This window comes from Miniopterus schreibersii, assembly GCF_964146895.1.
Source record: "Miniopterus schreibersii genome assembly, chromosome: X".
Lineage (NCBI taxonomy): Eukaryota > Metazoa > Chordata > Mammalia > Chiroptera > Miniopteridae > Miniopterus > Miniopterus schreibersii.
This window is the reverse complement of record NC_138104.1, coordinates 16,339,969-16,364,628: the sequence shown is the minus strand read 5'-3', so window position 1 is coordinate 16,364,628 and position 24,660 is coordinate 16,339,969. Positions and strand designations below refer to the sequence as shown.

The 24,660-nt window shown below is 43.1% G+C and overlaps 1 protein-coding gene across 9 annotated transcripts; it reads right to left on the bottom strand.

The window, feature by feature from the left end:
• Positions 1 to 1,234: 1,234 nt before the first annotated feature.
• LOC308551775 (uncharacterized protein) lies at positions 1,235 to 24,328 on the bottom strand. 9 transcript variants are annotated; one of them, XR_013998060.1, is made up of 13 exons: positions 23,761 to 24,328; positions 22,331 to 22,415; positions 19,237 to 19,363; positions 17,991 to 18,059; positions 16,965 to 17,025; positions 16,308 to 16,441; positions 12,209 to 12,304; positions 9,039 to 9,094; positions 8,230 to 8,408; positions 7,966 to 8,075; positions 5,983 to 6,127; positions 5,110 to 5,184; positions 1,235 to 1,321 (listed from the first exon to the last, which is right to left on the bottom strand). XR_013998060.1 is itself a non-coding variant. In XM_081126423.1 (10 exons), exons 4-9 carry the CDS (start codon positions 18,033 to 18,035, stop codon positions 5,169 to 5,171), a joined length of 333 nt encoding a protein of 110 aa, XP_080982549.1. In that variant the 5' UTR covers positions 18,036 to 18,059; positions 19,237 to 19,363; positions 22,331 to 22,415; positions 23,761 to 24,328; the 3' UTR covers positions 1,235 to 1,321; positions 5,110 to 5,168. The 9 variants fall into 9 exon arrangements, 1 of the variants encoding a protein (XP_080982549.1); XR_013998061.1 differs by having other exon boundaries at positions 7,966 to 8,034; XR_013998062.1 differs by lacking the exon at positions 8,230 to 8,408 and having other exon boundaries at positions 7,966 to 8,034.
• Positions 24,329 to 24,660: the final 332 nt, after the last annotated feature.

Sequence of the window (24,660 nt, the reverse complement as noted above, 5' to 3'; positions counted from 1 at the left end):
GAAATTCACCTGGCTTCACAGCCAGAGCCCAGCACAGGGAACCCTGAACTTGCGAGGAGGACCTGCAACCAGAGACTTTGGAGTGGTGCCAGGAAGAGGACGCACACTCCACTATGGCGTCCACAGTCCCTGCAGTGCAAGCGGTCTTGGATGCACAAAGCGCTGGGCTGGGCTCTACACTTGCAGTCTGGCACCGATTCGGGACTAAAACGCTGGAGTCCTTGAACTTTCTCAAGGGGTGCACTGGGCTTCCTGCAGAGTGCATCTGACCCAGAATACCGTGCACACCCAGCCCCAAGATCCACTCCTGGCGCCCCGGGAAGCACAGCGCGCTCTGCCTTCAGAGCCCTTGCAGAACCCAGAGCAGTAAGCCCCGCAGTTCATCGTTTCATCTTAATTACTAGCCCGTGGCCTGCAGCGGCCAAATGTTGGATCAGGAGACGTTCTCCAGTCTTTTCCACAAGGGCTCCTGTGGTTCCGTGAAGACTCACAGCCCACGCTGTCCCTCCCTAGGCGCCCCTCACCCCAAATCAGCTTGCTTAATTCAGCACAGCGCCTTCCTCAGGGCAGACACTCTGCTAGAGTCGGGAGAAGTAAGTGGGGCTGGAGATTAGAACCCCATTCCACACCCATGCCCACGACCAGCACCTTCTTTCCCATAGTGCCTCCATGTTTTGGCCACACCCTGGCTGCTTTCCCGCCTAAGCAAGTCCCACCCACCTGGACTGACCTTGGCCGCCAGGGGGGGTGGGGAAGAAAGCCAATAGGAATCCTCTAAATCTGAGCCCGTAGGTTTGAACTGGCCACACAGCGGTTATAACCGGTACCAGGCGCCAAAAAGAGAACCAGCTTCAGCCTCGGCGGGCAGCTGGGTTCCCGACCAGCGCGGTTCCAGAAGCTGCTCGACCTTGGCTGCATTCCAGCCATGGAGCCTCCGACCTGGGTCAACAAGTTCTATGACCTGGGCTTGGGCAGCCAAGGCGAAATTTTTGAGCAAGACGCAATGAGATCTGAATCTGTGCGGGGTGTGGGGCCAGGAGAAGAAGAAGAAGGCCACGTTCAGGAAGGAGATCCGGGCCTCATGGGTGACATCCACCACGAAGGCGACCAGGAAGGCGACAACGACCAGGAAGGAGACGTCGGCCAGGAAGGTGAGAACGACCGCGAAGGCCACGGGAACCAAGAGGGCGGAGGCGGCGACCAGGAGCCGGGGCAGCAGCTGGCTGAGATGGCCCAGGGGGCTGCGGCCGCAGCACCGCAGCCCCAGAACCCGCGACGACGAGTCCAACGCCGTAAGTTCACGCCGGGCCAGGTGCGGGAGCTGGAAAGCATTTACCAACACACTCAGTACCCGGACATGGTCACACGGTGAGTGGCTGCTCTGGGAGGTGCCCAGTTCTCCAAGGGGTCTGAGCTTATTTCTAGGCACATTTGTCTCTGCCCTGTGCCTTCTCCTTCTCTTTCTAAGCCAAAAAGTCACCTGTGCTCTAGGGATGGGGGAGGGGAAAGCTTCTGAGCATCAGGGAAATAGTTTCGTACAGTCGGCACATGAATCCAGCCTGCTTACTGCTCAGCAGTCTTTTTTTTTTTTTTAATTGTGGTAATTCGTACTTAAAGATAAATTCTGCTATCTTAACCACTTCTCAGTGTACAGTTCAGTGGTGTGAAGTACATTCGTACTGTGCAATCAATCCCCAGAACACTTTTCCTCTTGTAAAACTAAAACTGGACACAGTAAACAACTCCATTCTCCGGCCTGGCAACCACCTTTCCACTTTCGGTTCCTAGCCATTTGAATCCTCCAGGTGCACCTAGAAGTGGCATCACACACTGGTTTTCTCTTTGTGACTGGATTATTTCACTGAGTGTAATGCCCTCAAGTTTCTTCCATGCTGTAGCCTGTGATAGGATTCCTTGCTTTTTAAGGCTGCATAACATTCCGTTGTGTGTAAATATCATATTTTGTTTATCTATTTGTTTATTGATGGGCACTTGGGTTGCTTATATTCTGGGATTGTGAATAAGGCCTCTATGAACTTGGGTGTGCAAAATTAGGTGGGAGTCACTGTTTCCAATCATTTTGTGTATACCCAGAAGTGCAATTGCCAGATCATATGCTACTCCTGCTTTAAGGGTTTTGAGCAACTGCTCTACTGTTTTCCATAGTAGCTGCACAATTTTACATTTCCACTAGCACCCATGAGGATTGCAATCTCTCCACATTCATCCCAACACTTGTTACTTTCTGCCTTTTTTATATTAGCTGTCTCAGTGGACGTGAAGTGGTATCTTATGGTTTTGATTGGCATTTCCCTATGGATAAGTGATGTTGAGCATCTTTTAATGTGCTTTTTCAAGTGCTTTGCCCATTTTAATTGTTTAAGAGACTAGTTTATTGTTCCTAATTTCTATTATGTTAAAATACAGATAGCACAAAGTTTATTATCTTAACCATTTTCAACCACAATTCAGTGGCATTAAGCACATTCTTCTTACTGTGCAACCATCACCACCATCCATCTGCACGGCCCTTCCTCCTGCAAACCTGAGACTCTGTCGTGTCACACCCATAGGAGCACCTCATGCAAGTGGACACAGGCAACACCATTTTACATTCCTAGTAACAGTGCACCAAGGTACCAATTTCTCTGTTACCTCCATAACAATCCTTATTTTCTCTCTCTCTCTCTCTCTCTTTTTTTTTTTTGCAACAGCCATCTACATGGATGAGGTGGTATCAGTGTGCTTTTGATTTACATTTATGTTTATATTTTTCTGAATTTCACTGAAGTTATTTATCCTGACTACTGAGTTGTTGATGCCACCTTAAATTTTGAGGGGCAACCATCTACAAAGCAAGCCCCATGCTGGGAGAACCAAAAAATTTATTGTGGAGGTTCTTGAGGGACAGAATGCAAATTTTAAAACAAGCTGAAAATGTATACCCATGTATTTCATTTTATTCACAACTCCAAATTCTAAGCATTTGTTGTGGTCTCCCCTCAGGAGGAACATTGGGAGACGCGAAGGAGCGACTGAAGACAGAGTGCAGGTGAGTAAACCTGAAAAAGCCCTTTGGCAGGGAAGTTATCCTAAAACTTGCCTCAGGACTTGGGACACCTTTGTCCTAGACCTTCTCATATGGATGTGTCTCCTTGTCTGCTTTGTGTTGGCAAGTAAGCTTGACCCTTAGGAATCTTTGTGAAGGGAGTTGGGACACGTGAACACCAACCAATGGCTATTTCCCATTACCAGACAGAACACGACTTCTTAAAGGAAAAGAAAAAATGAACTGTTTTGCAAAGTGTGGGTACAAAATTAAACATATTCTTTACAAACATATAGATAATCATGCCTGAAATCATATACATGTATATACATGTATAAGTGTATCGTTGGGGAGAAGGGCAATTTCCCCCTTTCCCTTCTTAGTGCTTCTGGTTGGCCTAACCAGTGAAGTGACACAAGACAGAGTGGCAGGGAATATGAAGAATTGAATTCGTATACCCAGAGGTCTCACAGAAGTGGGGCCTAAGGAAATGTCCCAAGCAGGCAGCTTTCATCTTTTTTAGAGACAGTAACAATATATTAGTGAAGAATGGACAAGACAAGAGACGTAGGCTTCGGTATTCATTCAGTGAAGAATCTAAGCAGAGTTGGGCTGAGGGGAGAAATTAGTAAAGAATTTATGAGACTTGTTTGTATAAGCCTCTGAGTCCTGAATTCCCTGTCTCTGGCTCTGAGGAAGTCTCTTTAACTCCCTGTTCAGGGAGGTCACCTTTCATATGCGAGATTTATTTTCTGGTTTTAGGGTGACAGAGTGCAGAGAGTCAAAAAGTTCTTCTTGCACTAGCTGTTTCTCAAGTAATTTTCATTAAAAACAATCAATATGCCACATTGGCATATTCTGGGGCTGCTTTCCTTCAGGCCCATCAGTACATTCAAAAAGTTCAACTCCTTCTAGCACTGGTACCCCTTTAGGAGCACTTCTCTGTGGAGTCTTGTTGGGGCTCAGCCTGACATTGGAAGTACTCAAATTAATGCACAGAGAGCAGGGTATAAAAAGGTCCAATTGTACCTTCTTATCATTTAGAGCCAAGCTTAAGCTCTTAGCTAAATCAATGCATTTATAAATATTAGGGTGGTGGAGTAACTTATCCAGAGAACGCTCTGTGTCGGAGATATTCAACCGGTGTGCTGCAAGAATTTTTAAAACATGCAGTACCTGACTATTTAGTCAGAGGCACTGACCTCTTTTCCCTTACATTGTCATATACAAAACTGACAACAGCCAACATAAAAATAGTTGTCTGGTGTGAATCAATCAAAATTATACCTATATATATTTTTTCATCTCTACAAAACAAACAATATATATTTTGGGTGTGCCATAGATTTTAGTAATTAGCTTATGAGTGCTATGAGATGAAAAGGGTTGAAAGTCACTGCTCTATATGAACAACATAGGTTGAAGTAAGCTGTGAGTAATAGGGGAAGACAGCCTACCTGTTTTATTCACAACTCCAAATTCTAAGCATTTGTTGTGGTCTCCCCTCAGGAGGAACATTGGGAGACGCGAAGGAGCGACTGAAGACAGAGTGCAGGTGAGTAAACCTGAAAAAGCCCTTTGGCAGGGGAGTTATCCTAAAACTTGCCTGGTTCTCCTCCTTTTGTTTTTAAGTGTTTGGTTAGGCATTGCAAAGAGTGGCAGCCCCAAACTGCACATTTCTGAAACCCGTTGATATTTCAACCTGAAAACATTGCTGGAACAATCACATGCTGAGAATGGAGGGAAAGTTTACAAGCTTTGGAAGTCAGTCCACAGAAAAAACAAATGAGCAAAAAGTAATGTGAATTGAGCTAAGAAGGGTGAAAAGGTTAGAGAACAGTTACATGCAATCAAAAGAGGTCTTTCATATCTTACACAAATTCAGCCTTATGAATCTAAGAAATGCACAAGTGAATATTCTCATGAGGAATTTCTAACATCTAAGGTGTTTTTTCCATTTTGATGGTACCGTTTTGAAGAGGCGAGTTTTGTGGAATTTGTTTGGTGGCAAGGTGTGGCCCCCTTTGCGATAGATTCATAGCTGTGTTAATTCCACATACTTTTTCCCCTCTTGCAGGCTGTGAAGGCTAATGTGTAGGTCATGGGATCAAAAGTTGTATCAAAGTGGTATTTGCCTAAAGGGAAGTGAAGAAAATCAGGCTGGGTTTCTGAGCTTTGCTACAGAGTGCATGTGTGAGTGCAGTGATGGACTTGGGCTGCAGCCCAACAAAGCAGGCCATTGAGTACTGGCATCCTGACACCACAGACTGGCTCACAGGCCTGGCTCAGGTTGGAAAGGTTGGGAGGAGGTTGGGAGCACTTTCTCAGGCTGACAAAGCCTGTGCAGAATTAAAGAAAGAACATAAGGTTTGGTGACTTGCTTTTCCCCTTCCCTGGGCTTCCATGGTGCTCTGTCAATGACATTTGGAAGGGAATAGGAGCCTCAGGGAAAAATATCAGGGGCAAAACTTAGTGTTCTCATCTATTTTCAACCCCTACAGCATGAATTTCCACAAAAGTTTAGTACATGGTTTCCTCCTTCCTTTCGGAAATAGAACAGTTTTGTGAAACAAGTACTGGGAATACTGACTCAATATTAGCCCATACCAGAGCTAGCTGTGGGCTTCTGTTATGTTTATAGGATTTTGACCACTGGTATATTTGAGTCCTCCCAAAGCTTCTTTAGACAGTATATTCATGCAGCAGAAAGAGCACAAATCCTGAGAGGGGAGGGTAACAGCCAGGACTCAGGCAGGGAGACATGGCCCTTTGTGTCACTTCAAATGTGCAGTTTGGAAACTTAAAGTATTTAAATACAACATAAACCCCATTAACTCCGGCATAGAGAAGATAGACATGCCTAACTGACAGTTTTGTTTGTTTGTGGAAAGAGTTGGTAAATATTCAGGGAGGAAAAAGTTATGATCCCTTACCTTGGTAGTTGATTATCTTCTTGAAATGCCTGTTCCATTGTTTGCCTTAAGGATAAGGGATAGGGTTGGGGCTCCTGGTTGAGTAGCAGTGCCTAGGATAACCTGCCATAGTGGACAGCAGCAGCTCTGGTCCAGGGTCCTGGAACTGTAGAGCAGAGTGAGTTGACCTGGTCTCAAGCCCAGGAGGGTTTGTAAAGTGGGTTAGGGTGGAGTGTGAAGAATTAACAATGTTATGCCTTGGCCAGGTGGCTCAGTTGGTTGGGGCATCATCCTGTGCACCAAAAGTGTTGCAGATTCTATTTCCAGTCTGGGCACATACCTAGGTTGCAAGTTCCACCCTGCTATTGGAGTGCACTGGAGGCAAACAATGGACGTTTCTCTCTTGCATCAAAGCCTCTCTCTCCCTCCTCCCTCCCTCCCTCCCTCCCTCCCTCCCTCCCTCCCTCCCTCCCTCCCTCCCTCCCTCCCTCCCTCCCTCCCTCCCTCCCTCTCCTCTCCTCTCTCTCTCTCTGTCTCTCTCCCTTCTTCTCTCTTTGAAAATCTATAGAAACATATCCTCACACGAGAATTAAAAAAGACAATTAACAGTTATAATTGTATGCCTCTTTCCGCTAAATATTTGTTGACTGAAGATATTTTTGAGTTTTTGGAAATTGGTGGTTGGTTGAGTTGGACTCCACAGTGTTTACACTACAGGCTAAAAGCTCAAGGCAGTGTTCCAGGCTTTCAGCAACCCTCATGCCCCAGTAGACAAGTCACAAACTCCATGGGTCCCATGATAGGCCTTCCTTGCTGGAGCACCTATTTATATCTGAAGAAGTTTCAGGGCTAAAGACCCCTTCGACATCCGGGAAGGATATTTTCCATCTAAAAAGCCAATAAGTTCCTTCCTAATAAGAATATACTTCATGCAGAAGATAGGATTTTAAAATAGGGGGCCTTTACCCTCAATTTTATTTAAAATAGGGCCCCCTATTTACCATGTCCAAATTCCTCCCCCACACAAGATGACAATATCCCTAGTGAGGAGGCAGCAGAATCCAGCTTAACTGCTAATAATAGTCAGCTGTCAGGATACAGACCTTTCTTTATCCTGTTACCAAGAAATTGTGCAACTCAAGCTACACCAGCATCCAACACCTGCCAAAAGCTATTAGAATATTAAAATTGGGAGTAATAAACCTGTTGCAGCACTTGGCACATAATCTATGCTCACCAATGGTGAGCTGAAGGGGGATGTGTGTTAACTTCCCTGAGGTATTTTAGCAATAAGTAAAGAGCTACTGATGCAGTTTTAAGTCTCAGTGGCATATAATGTTGCGTGTTGTGATTTTTTCTATGATGACACTAACTGTCAATATATTAAACCAGTCTCCTTTTCCCTCTGATTGTAGGTTTGGTTTAAGAGGAAGAGGGCCAAGCTGTGGAATGCACCACCTGATACCCAGAACCACCTTCCCTTTATGGTGTTGAAAAAGCCCTAGAATCTCATCCTTGTTCAGGAGCCTGAGTGGAGATCAGTTTTACTGGTGTCAGTGACCCCTATGACATCCATGCCACTCTTACCCTCTCTGCACTTGTGTTTCCAATAAAGAGGTACATTCTCAATATATTTGTCTCTGTGTCACATGTGGGACAAGTAGGGTATATATGGAAATTGTGAAGGAAGTGCCATTTTAAATGAATGACAAGGAGGCCTCCTTTCATGAGATGATCCAAATCACTGTCAGTAGGCCCTGCACATCACTGAAATTTCCCAGGTGCCCATGGTGAGTGTGCACTGACCCATACCTTCTCTACTCCCACCTTCATCCCATCCTCATCCCCACCCTGCCTCTTTAGACAATAAATATGTGCCAGATTGGGCAGGGTATGTCATCACTGAGGGAACAGTGTGTTTCTTGAGAAGGAGAGCTCTTTTCATGCTGACAAGTTCAGGCTGAATACTTGACTCAAATGGAATCATCCAAGAAGGCTACTCACGGGGCTTTATGGAAGGTGACCATCAAACCCTCATCCCACGTGCTGCAAATCCCGGTCACCATCTTCCCTCTGTGGGAGGAGATTGGGGAATATTCTGGCCAAGGGTTCTGCTGCTTACAAAGAACACAGAAAAGATTCCATCAAGGCCACAAAGAGTCTCTTCCCCCTTTCCTCCCCTCTCCCCCCACCAGCCTAGGAAAGCCTATTATCACTCCTTATGCAGCTCAGAAGCCACCTATCACGCCTTCAAATGTATCTTGTCACCTTCCACATCCTTGAGAGAACCCCAGATCCTGCTGCTGAACACCAGAAGGGAACTTTGGGTATAATGCTGCTCAAACCAGCATAAGGAGATGGTCTCCTGAGCAGTGTTGCAGAAGAATCACTCATTGGAAGGAATCAGTTGTACTTTCCTTGGCTCCTGCTGGCCTCTTTGTGTGAAACTGTTAAGTAGGGGGCAAATGAGGTTAGGAGAATGAACAGGCCAGGCCCACTTTTTAAAAAGCATTATGTTCTTCTCAGCTGAACCTTTGTTTTGGAATAATTGTTCACAATGTGATGCTCCTTTAATGGAGCTTTATGTTAAGTGTGACCAATTGTGAGCCCTAACCTGTTTTGCTCAGTGGTTAAAGTGTCCGCCCTAGGACCAAAGGGTCTTGGGTTCTATTCTGGTCAAGGGCAGGTACCTGAGTTGCAGGCTCGATCCCTGGCCCTGGTCAGGGCATGTGCGGGAGGCAACCAATTGATGTGTCTCTCTCACACTGATGTTCTCTCTCTTTCTCTCTCTCTCTCCTGCTCTCTCTGAAAAACAATGGAAAAAATATCCTCATGTCAGGATAAAAAAAAACACAACTGACTAATTGTGGACACCACAGTCATCCTATGGAGTGATTGCAATGACTGAAGGGAAGGTGCCATGCTGACATCAGAATTTCCTTTCTGATGGGAGTTAACCAAAGATCAGTTTCTCTGTGCTTCTGCATTCCTAGTGTGAAGGGAGGCTCCATTTTCATGGGAAAGCATACAGTCTTTGCCATGGTGTCTACTAATTTTTATTCCTTTCTTCTTCTGACCTTTCTCACTTGTGGGTGTCCATTTTCTCCAACGTGGTGTGTGTGATTTCGGGCTTCTGTAAAGAGAAAGATGTCATTACTACCCAGAGACCCCAGGCCTTGTTGAGGGTGGGGGAAATAGGAGAATGTCCCACATGTGCTCATTCCAATTCTCACCAGATGATTCTGAAGTCAACATTTCTCTCATTTCCTAGTGTTGACCAACTTTCCTTATCTTTTAAGCATGAGGCTTTTCAATGCTTTAAGTACCCACTGAACTTCAGGGCCTGTTAAATAATCTCTAGGACACAGTCAGGCCCAGTCCTGATTTCTTCTCTGATCTGGCCACAGCTCAAAGAACCACATTCGGCCTTCCCACCTAAGACTGAAAGCGAGGGAATACTCAGCACACATCCCTCCTGACCCTCACACCCAGTCTGACACACACACAAAGAGCATTCTTTGTTCATGCCCAGGCTGCCTGAAAGGAAAGGAAGAGTGAATCTATTTCCTGTGACTGGATGGTGTCTTTGTCATAGACACTACTCTTTAAACATGGCTCTCCTTCTTTCAGGTGCCAGACGGATTAAGGCTGAGTGGTGGCATGAAACATAAGAAATATGCAAAGCATTGCAAGATATAATAATTTACCCTTTGCCTAGGTTTGCAAGAGAGATGACCTCCAAAATTATTCCCCCAATTAACTAATGCCCCAAATAGAATTCCTCCTAATGTACACTTCATATATCCAAAAGCATAGATCAGAAATTCACTGTGTTAATATGAGGAAATAGCTTTGATTTATAAAACATCTTTAGAACTTGGCTATCAACAAATCCATTGACCTTCGCCAAGTTGACTTTGTAAATCTTAATCGTGGCTGAAATGTTACAAGCAGGACTTGTAAGGAGTTCAGTAGGTTCGGCAGATATAGTTGTCTAATAGCTCTGGATGTGGTCTTATTTTCCAAAGTTTTTCACAATAGAGAACAAAAGCCAGTGAACTTTCCAAATATTAAGGTGGAAGGTCAAATTAAGTAGGAGGAAGGTATGACCTCTTTGGGGGGAAACTTGTTCTAAAAACTATAAGTAACCTGGATCTTAATTCCGACAAATGTAATGTAATCAGAACCTTGGATATCTGACTTGGAAGTGCCTGCCAATCAAAATTCCAAGCAACTATGTGCTTGGGTGGACAGATAGACCTATTTTTCATTTCTGTCAAAAATAACTGGAAATGCCTGAACTAGAGTTCTATTTATGCTTTTGGTGATGGTGGTGGTAGTGGTGTTTAGGAAGGGTGTGGTTGGGTGGAAATAAGGATCTTAAACTCATTTCAGTGGTGTCTTTATTTACCCAAAGGGGAAAGATCTGGGCCTTATGATCATATTGCAATGACATGGAAAGAGGGTTCTGTTAAGGAGTGGTCGGAGCAATGAGCCAAGGCATATGGACAGTTAAGTCACAGGCAAGATAAAATACAGGCTTAAGAATTTAAAAATATGTTCTCTAGTACATTCCAAATCCCACATTTGTTCAGCTGTAAGCATTTCATAGTGTTCCCAGCTCCAGAAGACTTCTCTAGTGGTAGGAGGGATCCTGCTCTAGGCTGAGGCATACTAGGGTTGGGTGGAGTTTCCTGAGTCTCTAGGAATGTGCAGCAGTGTTCTCTGGAGCAGTTTTCTCATGCCTTTCAGAACTGATGGGGTGGGTCAGCTTGGATGGGTGACAATGGATTTTTTAACTGAAAAGCAGCAAAATTTGCCAGCACCAAATATGCCACTTTGCTATATTTACTATTTTGAATTAAAGTTACTTGAGAAACAGCCATTACAAGGATACTCTGACCCTCCCCTGACTCCTGAAAGCAGGAAATAAATCTCCCATATGAAAGGTACCTTCCCTGCTCCAGGAGGGTTGATGGCATCCTTATCACCAGAGATGGGGAATTTAGGGCTGAGAACTTCAGAACTTTTCTAAAATACTATTTTATCAGTTGATGAAGAAGGCATGCTCATGCAGAAAACTTTCCAGAGGCAAGTACCATGGCCAGATGGCACAGCTCACAACAGTGTAGATCCTGAGCTGTCTCATTGGGTGGAGCTAACTGCTTAGAAGCTGGGCTTGCACTTGTGGCCAGTGTACTGAGTGTCAGGTCTGACTTCCTTGCTTGATACCCATGGCACTCCTCTGGCACCCACTCATGGCTCTACCTCACCACCTCCTTGTAATCCTGAAAGGGAAACTGTGCAGGAGACATAGCTGTGGGCTTATGAGTGGAGCTGCTTTGTTGACATCTAAGTTAATGCAGGTATGGAAAATGGTGAGGTTCTTCTGAGTTTGGTGGCCTCAGATGCCCCTTGTACAATAGAAGACACCACTTCTTCCCACTTCCCTTCCTAGCAACATTTACACACAGGCATCTTTGTGGTGGGTCACCACTTACTTGGATTGGCACATATCCTGCCTATGGAGCAGGCATACAGTTAAGCTACTTTTGGGGCAACCTAGACCATATCAGCTCACAAGAGCCTGGAAGTACCCAAGAAAAGCCAGAAGCCTTGTGTCAAGTGTGACCACTTAAGGCTGTAGCCTGGTACAGATCAAGTAGGGGTTCCCAGCAACTACAAATGTCTGAGGTAGGAAAATAAGGCCACCCAGCTCATGGCAGCCCCAACAATGATCCTTAAAGCTGATCTTGGCTTCCAGCCCTGGCTGAGACGAAAAGGAACCCCCAGCAGCCCTGGGAGAGAGAGGCCTTCCCCTGCAGTTGTTTTTAAGTATTTGGTAAAACAGCGTTGAGAGTGGTAGCCCTGAATTTTAATTTTCTGCAATACTCAGATATGTCTGCAAACATTGCTAAAATAGTAGTTTTGCATTATGGTGGAGGTGGAACAAAGAGTTACAACATTTGAAATATGTCTAAGACAGGAAATAAACTAAAACAACTTCAAGCAGAGTTGCACCAACCTAAGAAAGGAGGGCGTGTTAGGGAAGTTTATACAGAGTGAAACATGGGCCTTGGGGATACCACACACAGAGAAATTTTAGGAACTATCAAATGCATTAATGAATATTCCCTTGAAGAATTTCTAACACCTAAGAGACTTTTTCTTCCTTTTTGTGAAGAGATAGGTTATATGGAACTTGTTAGTAGTGGGAGGTGGCTCTTAGTTCAGGCAGGTCACTCACCTGTGGTTATTTGAAACACTTTTTCATTTGTTCAGTCAGTGATGACTAACATGGGTCAATGGATCAAGAGGTAATTTTCTGAGAGCATAGGTAAACCTAGGTTGTATAAAAAAAATTGGGGGGGAAATGGAGAAGAAAAGAGAGAGAAAAATCAGGATGGGCTTGTTAGCTTTGCTGCAGAGTGTGTGAGTGCAGTGATGGGATCTGGCTGCAGATCTGGTGGTGGGGCTGTCTGAAAAGCAGCCCAACCAAGCAGACCAATGAGTGCTAAGGGCAGGGATCACAGGCAGGGCTGGCCAGGGCTTGGGAGGACCAGGACTCTGCTTTCTTCCTACAGGCAAAGCCAGCTCAGAGGGAAAGAAATACTTCAGTTTGGGCGACTTCATTCCCTGCTCCATGGGTTTGCATAGCGTTGTCTCTATGGGATTCTAAAGGGAAAAAGGAGCCACAGAAACAAATAAGAAAATGTTCTCATCGATTTCCAAACTCTACAGCATGAATTCCCCCAATAAACTCTTAATTTAGGCTTACACCCTCCCTCTCTTTTGTAAATATAATAGACCTGAATTGGGAATAGGGATCTAATATTTGCCCAGATGTCAGCTCAACGTGGGCTCTGGCTGTTTAGGGAGATTTGACCACTGGTACATTTGAATCTTCCCCAAATAAGCTCTATTACACTGGCCTTCTTTAGACTACAGGTGTGGGCAAAGGTAGGTTTACAGTTGTGCATATAGAAAGACATGCAGGAAATGATTATTACAATAGCGTTATTAACTCAAAAGAATATCATAATGCAACTGTAAACCTACCTTTGCCCCACCCTAAATATACTCATGCAGAGGAAGGATTCTAAATCCTAAAACTGGTGAGTGAAAGTGAGGAATCAGGCAGGGAGAGGAGGCCCCAAGTGTGTGAGTGCAGTGATGGGATCTGCATCAAACCTTCTGTCTAAACCTTCTGTCACAGTTTGTAGAATGGGAACTTCTACAAGGACTAAATATAATGTAAATCCCATTACTAGGATGCTGAATGGACTGTGAGGTTTAATTGACATGTGTTTTTTAATAGTTGCCAGGCATTTAGGGAAAAGTCTTTTTGCATGACCCCCACCTCCACATTGTTGTTGGTTTTAAAAATTAATTTTATTGAGGTATAATTGACATATAGTATTATATTAGTTTCAGGCATATAACATTATGATTAAATATTTGTATATACTGCAAAGTGACCACCACAGTAAGTCCAGTTACAGTCACTATATGGTTCCAGAAGGTTTTCTTGTGATGAGAACTTTTAAAATTTATTCTCTTAGCAACTTTCAAATAGGCAATAGTTTAATTAACTGTAGTCACCATGCCGTATATTACACCCCCATGACATTTATTTTATAACTGGAAGTTTGTATGTTTTGACCTCCATCACCCATTTCTCCCACCCTCAAGCTCCCACCTCTGGCAACCACCAATCTGTTCTCTATATCTATGAGCTTGGTTCTTTTGTTTTTTTATTATTATTTATTTTTTTATATATATCTTTATTGATTTCAGAGAGAGGAAGGGAGAGGGAGAGAGAGATAGAAACATCAATGATGAGAGTCATTGATTGGCTGCCTCCTGCACACCCCCCACTGGGGATCCAGCCTGAAACTGAGGCATGTGCCCTGACCAGGAATCGAACAGTGATCTCCTGGATCATAGGTCGATGCTCAACCGCTGAGCTATGCCCGGCTAGGCTTGTGTTTTTTTTTTAGATTCCACATATAAGATCATACAGTACTTGCCTTTCTCTGACTTATTTCACTTAGCATAATGCCCTCAAGGTCCATCCCTGTTGTCACAAATGTCAAGATTTCATTATTTTTATGACTGAATAATATTCCATTATATATGTATGTATAATTTTCTTTCTCCATTCATTCATTGATGGACACTTAGGTTGTTTCTATATCCTGGCTATTGTGAATAACACTACAGTAAATATGGGGATGCCACCTATTAACCTTGTTCTAAAATTCTAGTTTCACTCCCCTGCCTTAGGAATTGGTGATGGAACTGGGATCTCCTAGTTGAGGAGTAAGGCTGGCAGGAACGTAGAGTGTTCCATCACCCCCAGGCAACATCACTTTCCATTTGAAATCCAGGACCTGTAGCTAGACCAGGGTTAGCTAACAGTGTCCTGAATTAAGAAAGGTTGGAGGGTGGGGGAAGGTTGATATATACAGAATTGACAATGGAATATGCCTCTTTCCCTCCAAACTGTTGGCTGGGCAAAAATTGAGTTTTAATAAATTTGAACCTAGTTTGGCTAACCTTTCCTTAGCATTAAAGGCTAAAACATCAAAGCAGCGTCCAGAGCGTCAGCAACTCTCATGTCCCAGCAAGACAAGTGATAAATGCAACTGGCCTCCTTGCTAGAGCACCATTTTAACTCCCAAGAAGTTTCATAGGATGAATGGTCCCTATAGTCAGCCTTGAAGGAAAGCTTCTGTCTAAAAATTCAATGTGCTCCTCTTGATTAGTTACTTCAGGATCAAGATGGGCTTTTCAAATAGGGGGTTGGTTCCCTCAGTATGACTTTGAAAGGGGTTGAGCTTTTACCATGCTCAGCTTTCCCTATCGCCAGAGTGACACTGTCTCTAATGAAGAGGGAGTGGAACAGCTGGACAGCTGACAGTCTGCTTTCAGGACACTAACGCTTCTTTACCCTGTTACCAGGCAAAGCATTAACAGCAAGGGCACAGTGCAATTCACTGGTTAGCTCTGCATCCAAGACCTGGGAAATAATTAAAGAATATTAAAGGTGGGAGGATAGAAACAAAGCAATAAGCCCAGTCGGGAGCTTGGCACATAGTCTTCTCTCACAAGGGCGAGCTGAAGTTAGGGAGCACAGTATTCACTTTCCTAAGATATTTTAGCAATAAAGAAATAGCTTCTCCCAGTGTGATTTAAAATCTCAATAGCACATAGATTTGCATGTTGTGTATTTCCATTATGACATTAACTGTTCCATATACTAAACCAATACCTTTTTCCTCCAATTGAAGATTCAGTTTAAGTATAGAAGGGCCAAGTGTTGGAGACATCAGAGGGTTTTAATTCTCAAAAATATGTCGCCTGTTGCCATGGGTCACCCTGTCATCATCATCTTGGATGGGCGCTATAATGACATTTTTGTTCTGGAGCCCAATTGGAATTGGGTCCTCTGGTGCCACTGCAGCCCAGAATACCCATGGCGCCCAAGCCATTCTTGCCTCCTCCACTTGTGCTTTCCTTTGGCTTGGATTTGACCTGGCATGGGTCCCTACCTTCTAAGGTATATATATATATATATATTCTATGACAGTTTTCCAAAGTATTTTTCTGCCAAGATTCAGATTTTTCATAGCGCATCATCAAGAGCAGTTTGCCAATTCCTTATAAAATGAAGTGAATAAATGAAAAAGTCATTGTGTTTTATAGGGCATGTTTTTGTATTTTCAGTAAAGATGTGAATTCTCTGCATACATATTTTTATGTATCAAGTGGGGCTAGTAGTGAATGAATAGAAACTGCTGGGGGAAGGCAACGAGGCCTGTTTTCATGAGGTGACATCCCTGAGTCACTACCAATAGGCCCTACACTTCTTGGATATATATATATGTGCAAAATGGGGCCAGGTAAATCCCTAGTGAGAGAATACTGTGTTTCAAGTAAGGGTAGAGTTCCACTCATGCTAAGGAGCTCAGACACAATCCTGAACTCTAAAGAAATTTTCTTAAGAAACTACTCATAGATCTTTATGGGAAAGTGGCATCCAGACATTCATCTAGTATGCTCCAAATTCTGTCCACTGCCCTCCATTTTTGTGAAGAGTACAGGGGACCAGAAAGCATTCTGGCCAAAGGTGATGCTGCTTCAAAGGAAACAAGAGGAAATTCCATCAAGGCCATAAAGACTCTCTTCCCACTTTCCTTCCCTTCTCCCCTGCCCCACCACAGGGACAATACTGTTGTGCCTTCCCCAGCTCCAAAGTGACGATGACACCTTCAAATGTATATCTGTTTCATTCAACATCCTCGAGAGGACCCTGGTTCTTGGTGATTACACTAAAAGCAAACCTTTGACTTAGTGCTGCTGGAAGCAGAAGGAGATGGTCCCCTGATTAATATTCCAGATTAATGGATCATTGAAAAGACGCAGTCAGATCTTGTTTTTTTTTTTCATGTGGTCTTTATCACGTGAAACTGCTAGGCTAGAAAACAACAAAAATAAAAATGGAGTCTGATAAGAATTGAGGAATTACTGTTAAACATTTAAGACAGTGTAATGGTATTGTGGTTATGTTTAAAAAAGAAAGAATATCCACCTTTTATTTTTTTAAATATATCTTTACTGATTTCAGAGAGAGAAAGAGAGAGGGAGAGAGAGAGAGAAACATCAATGATGAGAGAGTCACTGATCGGCTGCAGCCCGCAACCCGGGCATGTGCCCTGACCGGGAATCGAACCCCCACCGCCTGGATCCTAGGTCGACGCTTAACCACTGAGCCACGCCCGGCCGGGCAAGAATATCCACCTTTTAGAGAAACAGGCTGAATTGTTTTAAATGAAATGATATCTGAGATTTGTTCCAAAATTAATTGGGGAGCCATGGGAACTTCCCACAAGTTGATAATTTTTCAAGTAGGGTGATGTGTACATGGGCGATCATTACACTGCTCTCTGTACATTTCTATATATTTGATATTTGCCATAATAACAATTAAAGAAAAAAACCTGGCCATCTGTGTTTCTTCCTTCTTCTCGGCTCTTTAAAAATTTCCTTTTGTATCTTGATCTGCAAATTAAAAACACATACAATTAAAAAAACTTACACCTAAACATTAATACCTTTGAGCAGATAAATATGCTTTTGCTGTCCCATTTGTTGTTACAGAGAAATTCATTTGTTCAAACACTTATGTCAGGAACCATGCTAGGCACTGGGAACAAAGAACTTCAAGTCACATTAGGTATAACATTCAAAGAAGAATTAACACCTATCCTTCTCAAACTATTCCGAAAAATTCAAGAGGAGAAAAGACCCCAGAGCTCATTTTACAAGGCCAGCATTATCCTAATTCCAAAACCAGATAAAGACAATACAAAGAAAGAAAATTATAGGCCAATATCCCTGATGAACATAGATGCTAAAATCCTTAACAAAATATTAGCGAACCGGATCCAGCAATACATAAAGACCATACACCATGATCAAGTGGAATTTATTCTGGGGATGCAAGGTTGGTACAATATCCAAAAATCAATAAATGTGGTACACCACATAAAAGGAAGGATAAAAACCACATAATCAGACACTACATCAAGAAGACATAACATTTCTCAATGTACATGCGCCCAATCAGGGAGCACCTAAATATATAAAGCAATTACTTACAGAACTAAAGGGAGGCAACTGATTGATGTTTCTTTCTCTCCCTTTCTCCCCCCTCTCTCTCTCTAAAAAAATTAATAAAGCCCTGGCCAGAGTGGCTCAGTTGGTTGGGCATCATCCCATGCACCAAGAGGTTGCTGGTTTGATTCCCATCAGGCCACATGCCTGGGTTGCGGCTCGATCCCAGGAACGGGGCATGCAGGAGGCAGCCAATTGATGTTGCACTCTCACATCGATATTTCTCTCTTCTCTCTTCCTCTCTCTCTAAAAATCAACAAACTATTCTTTAAAAAAAAAAAAAAAGTCAATAAAAACATATCCTCGGGTGAGGATTAAAAAAAAAAAAGAGCTCTGGATTTTAAAAATACCTTCTTAAGTAGAAGCTGAAGTGGTGCTTTTCTTTGAATCTTCATCCTCTACTGGTGTGTGTTCATCAGCTGAATTTAAAGAAGATAGTTATAAAAATTAGAAATATGAACCATGAAATATAAAAATGTAGAATTAAACATTTTCAGTAATGATGCTGACTGTCCAAGAACCATTAAAAGTCAACACTGGAATAACTTTTAAGAGTACAATTCAATAGCCTACCACCTTCATAATAATATAATAATTATTTACACTTACATAATGCTTTAGAGTTTACGAAGTGCTATTCAAATTGAAAGTAGCTCATAAGATTTATATTTTCAGAAGAAACCTCAGAGCAAATGTAGGGAACTATAAGGAAAGATGAAAAAGAGTAGAGATAAGAGCAAGAAGAACCTCACACACTACAGTATAAACACATTTCATTCTGTTGTAGAGAATTCTGAAAATGAGTTATTAAAATTCTATGAGTTTAAAAATGGAATTATCATATCATATAATCTTTTCCTCCAGAGATCACATTTGGAAAACTTAGGTATCACCTGGAAAATTATTTTTGGGTTCCTTCTAACTCTAATTCTATTTCAGGTTGTCATAAGGATATCTGTAAGAACCAGTTTCTGATAATAATGCTTTATCACTCTGTCACAAATTATGAGTTTGCCTGTGAAGCACATTGTCTCAACTCAGCCTAAAGTAGACACAGCAGCTTATGAATAGCACCAAAGAGCCAAAGAGAAAAGAAATAAAAGAAGCATTAAGGTTTCAGATAATATTAGATATAGGAAAATTAAGTAAACAAAACCATTCTTTGTAATGCTAAAATCTGACATGCAATCTGCCATTAGGTTAGTTGAGAAAAAAATAATTCAAAAAATATAAATGTATTATTTGTTTTAACAGTGAACCCTTCTATGAATAAGAAATTAGCATCCCATGGATTATAATTTAGAGAGCACAATTAGCATGGTAAAATCCACTAGAAACATTCTTAGGTATGTTTCATGTTTTTAAAACTTAAGGGATATAAGAGGATAAATCACAGGGAAGAAGAAAAATGTGAGATGTATTTAAAGCTCTTCACTTAATAAAAATTTTAGCAATAGATTCTGGACTTAACAAATGCTATCAAATTTTTAAAATATATTTTTTAACAAATTACTCTGGTTCAGGATTGTATTAGCTAGGCTGCCATAACAAAATACCACAGATGGGGCGGTTAAACAACAGAAATTATTTTCTCACTGTTCTGGAAGTTGGAAGTTGAAGATTAAGGTACCATCAATGTTAGTTTCTGGTGAGGCCTCTCTTCCTGGCTCGTAGACTCTTTTCTTCTCCCTGTGTCCTCATGTGGTATTTCCTCTGTGCACACCTGGTGGAGAGGAGGGGAAAGAGATCTATCTCTGGTGTCTCTTCCTTTTTTAATAAGGATACCAATCCTTTCAAATTAGGGCCCCATCCTTATGCCATCATTTAACCTTAATTACCTCTTTAAAGGCCCTATTATCAAATGGTCACTTTGAAGGCTAGGCTTCAACATATGAATTGGGGGGTGGGGTTCACAATTCGGTCTATAACCAGGATTCTTTGGAGAAAATCCTCATACTTCAGGAGCTCCTAATTTTCCAATCTTCTCTCAATCTCCTAGAAAATACAGTCATGTCAGTAATTCAATGGCTGAATTGTTTCATCCATTCATATATATGTGTGTGTGTATGTGTGTGTATATATATTTTATATGTGAAATTCAATAGATCTAGTTAAGTCCAAGTATCCCTTCACATTTTGAATTAAAAAAAAAAATATGTCTATTGATTTCAGAGAGAGGAAAGGAGAGGGGAGAGAGAGAGAATCACCAATGATGAGAGTTGTCATTGACCAGCTGCCTCCTGCACAGCCCTGACTGGGGATCGAGCCCGCAACCTGGGCATGTGCCCTGAATGGGAATCGAACTGGGATCTCCTGTATCCTAGGTCGATGCTCAACTGCTGAGCCATGCCCTGCTGAGCCCTTCACATTTTAAACTTTAAATTAATAAAACTTGGTATAAATGTCAACTCAATATTTAGGATTTGATGTTCTGATAGCAAATGGTACAGGCTATAGACAGCCTGAGAGGCTAGACCAGAAATGCAGGCTGAGAGCCTGTAAGTGGATCCTTTCTGCTGCGTACATGACATAGCTCCCAAGTGCTCATGTGAGAGAAACAGTTTTACACTGGGAAATAACTGCATTTGTTTATAGACATGTATAAAAGAAAAAAGAAGTCTGTTTCTGTTTGGTTAAAACTTTAGTTTTCAGAAACCCAGGAATTAGTAAAGTCAGTTTTTAAAAAATGAAGCACTAGAAGTAGTAGAAAATAAATGGAGCTCTGAAAAGTTCCATGTGACAAAAATTGAATTCTATGAGATTCAGGGTTTCTTTTCTGTTTTTCCTTTAGTTCCTTTGTCATTTTTTGTTTTAATCTTTGTGGTTACTCATAAACTGAAAACAAACAACTGGGGCTCAATTCCCCAAAGTTTAGCTGTTTATATCTCTACTTGTGTGTGTTTTTTTTTAATCTTTACAAAATAAATATATTTGGTTTCATTGTTGGAATAAATTTATTTTTAACTTCTTTGTTCATGGGAAAAGATACATTTATGCAAAGTTGGAACTCAGAGAGTCTCCTACTTCAAGAAGCAGGCACTCTCCTCCCCCGGTCTCCATCTAGGAGCGGCCTCCCACAGTCTGCTCTGCAAAGGAGCTCCTTGGCCTAATGCCCTGGTCCCTGCCACCTGTGATTGTGCATCACGTTAGAGGCTTGCAAGGAAGCAGCCTGGTGACCAGCCCGCCAAAGCAATGCAGGGCTCTAATCCTGAGTGGCCACCAAACTTCCAGAGGCGCTAGGCTCTTTGGAGCACCTCCCCCACCCCTCCTCCTCTATTCCCTTCCCCCCTCCCCTCCCCACCCCACCTACCCCACAGACTAGGCAGGCTGCAGCAAGCAGAAACAATTGGGTTCTTTTATATCAAAACAGCAAAACACCAAAAGGGAGATGAGAGAGCCACAGGTGAGCCTTCCCGACTCCTGGAACTACAACTATGTGTCTTGCACCAAGTGGAAAATAAACGACAAGCAGCCAAAAAATAAAAAAAGGCAAAAAAAAAGGCAGGCAATCTAAAAGTAAACAGTTCTTCTAATATATGAGTATAGGGGCCAACAGAGCCTGCCAGACTGTAGACACACAGTCCTTAAGGTATAAAGCATAAAATCAAGGCCCACTATTATATGCTGCCTAGAAAACCAGTAGGGCCCCCAATGGCTTAACTGCAAATTCCCTTCTCCACCAACAGGGTGAGTAGGAGACCATTAAAATGGTCCCTCTTGCTAACTGGTTTCATCCGTACTCTTAAAATAAATTATCGTCTATGTACAAATGCAAATTTTCACCCAAGCTGTTCTTACATCTTTTGGTTAAGATTCCAAAATAGGAAGCTGTTTTGCCCTGGCCTGTGTGGCTCAGTTGGTTGGAGTGTTGTCCCATACTCCAAAAGGTTGCAGGTTTGATTCCTGGTCAGGGCACATACATACCTTGCAGCTTCAATCCCTGGTTGGGCAGGTACGGGAGGCAATGGATCAATGTTCTCTCTCTCCCTTCCCCTCTCTAAAAAAAAAAAAAAAAATCAACAGCATATCCTCTGATTGAGGATTTAAAAAAAAAGCTGTTTTGGTTTTGATTGACAGGCTGGGGGCACCTTTCTGAAACATTTAACTTGGAGAGGTAGGTCTCCACTGTAACTCAGGACTGTTTTTACTGTTTCTGCTCCCAGGCATGAAACCCTAATAGCTAACATGGAACGTGTATTATGTTCTAGGTACTAAATCATCACAACACTAAAAATGTCAGTACTATTTTTATTCCCTTTTTACAGGTGAAGAAATGAAGCTTAGAGAGGTTAAGGAACTTACCCAATGTTTTTACTTTGCTAAATTAACATTTGTTAAGTGGATGGTGAGCCAAAGTTCAACAACAGACCACAAGAGTAAATGAAATCGTTTATTTCTCACAGTTCTGGAAGGAAGTACACAGCATGCCTGGAGGGTCCACATGGGGAGGTCAAGACAGAGTGCAGATAGAGAGGACTGGACCTGGGGCACATGCCTTTATTAAGGTCTGTGGGTGGAGTGCTTTGGGGTTCCCAGGCTAGGAACAGATCAGTCCATTTAAACCAAAGAGTGAGGTTTTGCTAAGCCCCAGGGGTTCTTATCTAAGGGGCCCATTCAGCACACAGGTGCTAGGAGGCAGGGGAGACTGCTGATCACAAGGGCTGCGGGGGAAGTCATATTAGGAACTTACATTTGCTTGTGACTCTTCTTGCTGCTATCTAGGGCATGTGCTTGCATGAGGGAGACTGTGTCAGTTGAAGGTCCCTGCAAGCCACCTGGCAGAAGAAAACGGATGGTGAAGCAGCAATACCATGAAATAGCTTAGCTAGACTCTCCACATCCAAGGTATCACAGGTATTAAGTGGCAAAGCGGGGCTTCAAACTCAGGCAGTCATAATCTTTCGACAATCCTCCTCACCATGCTTTATTACCTCTCACTGCTGGAAGAAAAACCATCAAGACATGTCCCAACTGTTGTAATTTCAACCTACCCCTCAATGCCTGGAATGTTTTAAAATTTCTCATTTTTTAACACAGTCAAGGCACTTCATATGCTAGCAGGTACATTCAACAAACATTAGAAATAATACTTACACAGCAATAATTGTAACTCTTTCCTTCTCCTTTTTTTAAAAAAATATTTTTATTGATTTCAGAGAGGAAGGGAGAGGGAGAGAGAGACAGAAACATCAATGATGAGAGTCATTGATCGGCTGCCTCCTGCACGCAGACAGGGAATCCAACCACGACCTCCTGGTTGATAGGTTGACGCTCAACAACTGAGACATGCCGGCCGGGCTCCTTCTACTTAAACTATTTTTCCACTCCAATACTCACTTTCATTAGAGGAAAACTGATCTCACCCTCCCCTCATTCCTCCAGGTCAAGATAGAGACCACTTAACAAGACCTTTCTCAAGGTAGCTTCCCCTGCAGTTTAGCACATCACTTTCCCCCCCTTCACTAATCCTGCCTTGGAGGAAGGTTTTTCTACTTTTTTTAACTTCATTCAATTCTTCCCAACTCCCTACAAAGAATTTCCACTTACACATCCTGTTATCGTCTCCAACCGATCGATATGCCCTCAACAAGCAATGGTTGAGCTCTAAGTGATAAATACAGCGAATTCTGTGATGAATAACTCACGGAACTCCTCCTTTCCACTAGGTATAGTGGAAGATAAAAACTTGTTCGCAAATAACACAAAGCAAATGCTATACATAGGGCTGTGAGCTCTGGCCATGTCCGCTACAAGACCACAGGTGAAAGGGGATGTAGGGGGATCAGGGCACTGTCTGACGGCGCCCAAGGATGAGTGAGAATTAAGGGAGGAAAAGGCCGAATAAGGGGCTGTTGTGGATAGACAAGACAAAAATGAAAATGGGCACAAGGAAGGTAGAAGGAAGCGAAACGCAAACCGTCAAAAACGGAGAGATGAAGAGGACTCGGGAGGTAGGTGCGCTCCTCAGATCAAAGGCACGCCGTTGTCACCCACTCCTTCCAGTCTTTGTTCAGGAGGCTGGGAAAAGGCAGGTCGCTCCCGCAACGACCGCACTGTCAGCCGAGGAGGCAAAAGCGAAGGAGCTGCGGCGACACCGAGACCCGCTTTCGAGAAGGATACCTTAGGAGGTCCGGTTTCCGGAACCTTGGCCGAGGCCACTCAGCTGATGCCCGCCGTCATTGGGCTCCGCTGAGAGCTAGGTGGCCCCGCAGGGAAGGCGTGGCCTCGCTGCGCTCGGGGCTCTCAGACGAGCTGCAGCGCTTCCCCCAGAGCCTGAGGCCCGCCCTCTGCTCCCCAAGAGCCGCGTACGCCAGACACCGGGGCCACTGTTGTTGCGAAAACTGGTGCCACCCTCCAGAGCCTGGGAACCCGCCTGACTCCAGAACCCGCCGCTGCGCAGCCTCCCAAAGCCCAGGAAACCGTGGAAACCTTCCGGTACGTTTGCGAAAACCTTCCCTAGGCCTACGTGGCCGGCTGCCGACGGGAAAGGGTGGTCACGTAAACGAGCCGCCGTCACCACTGGTTCCCGGCATCCTTCGGTTCCCAACGGGGCCCGCCAGGTCCAAACTGGACCGGAGACCATGTGTTTCTCAGTCTTGTACTTGAAATCACAGCAGGGAAGGATGGCAGACCACACGATATATTTCACAGAGTGGCCCTGTCAACAATAGAGTCAATTCTGCTTGTGTTTCAGGTACTTTCCGTGCGTGCGTGTGTGTTACATATTCTATACTATTGGGTGCTTACTGTGTTTCATATATGTATATATGTATGTATAAATAATAGATGCATCAATAATATGTATAAATAAAATATGTGTGTACAAATATAGAATAAGGGTGGGGGAAAGTAGGTTTACAGTTGTTTGTATCTAAAGTAATACAATAATTAATAATGATACAAGAATAAATGTTTCATGTACTCACAACTGTAAACCTACTTTTGCCCCACCCTGTACATAGGGACAGCTCAAATCGAATTAGGTAGTTATAGACAGATTTTCAACTGCCTGGGAGGTCA

Excerpts from the sequence above, each read along its gene's own strand:
- LOC308551775 (XM_081126423.1), bottom strand. The coding sequence starts at position 18,035 with ATGAAGATTCAAAGAAAAGCACCACTTCAGCTTCTACTTAAGAAG. Across the intron at positions 8,076-9,038 it reads GACACCCACAAGTGAGAAAG|CAGAACCCTTGGCCAGAATA; the intron begins GTCAGAAGAAGA and ends CTTTGTAAGCAG. Across the intron at positions 6,028-7,965 it reads GTCACCTTCCATAAAGCCCC|GCAAACAATGGAACAGGCAT; the intron begins GTGAGTAGCCTT and ends CTTATCCTTAAG.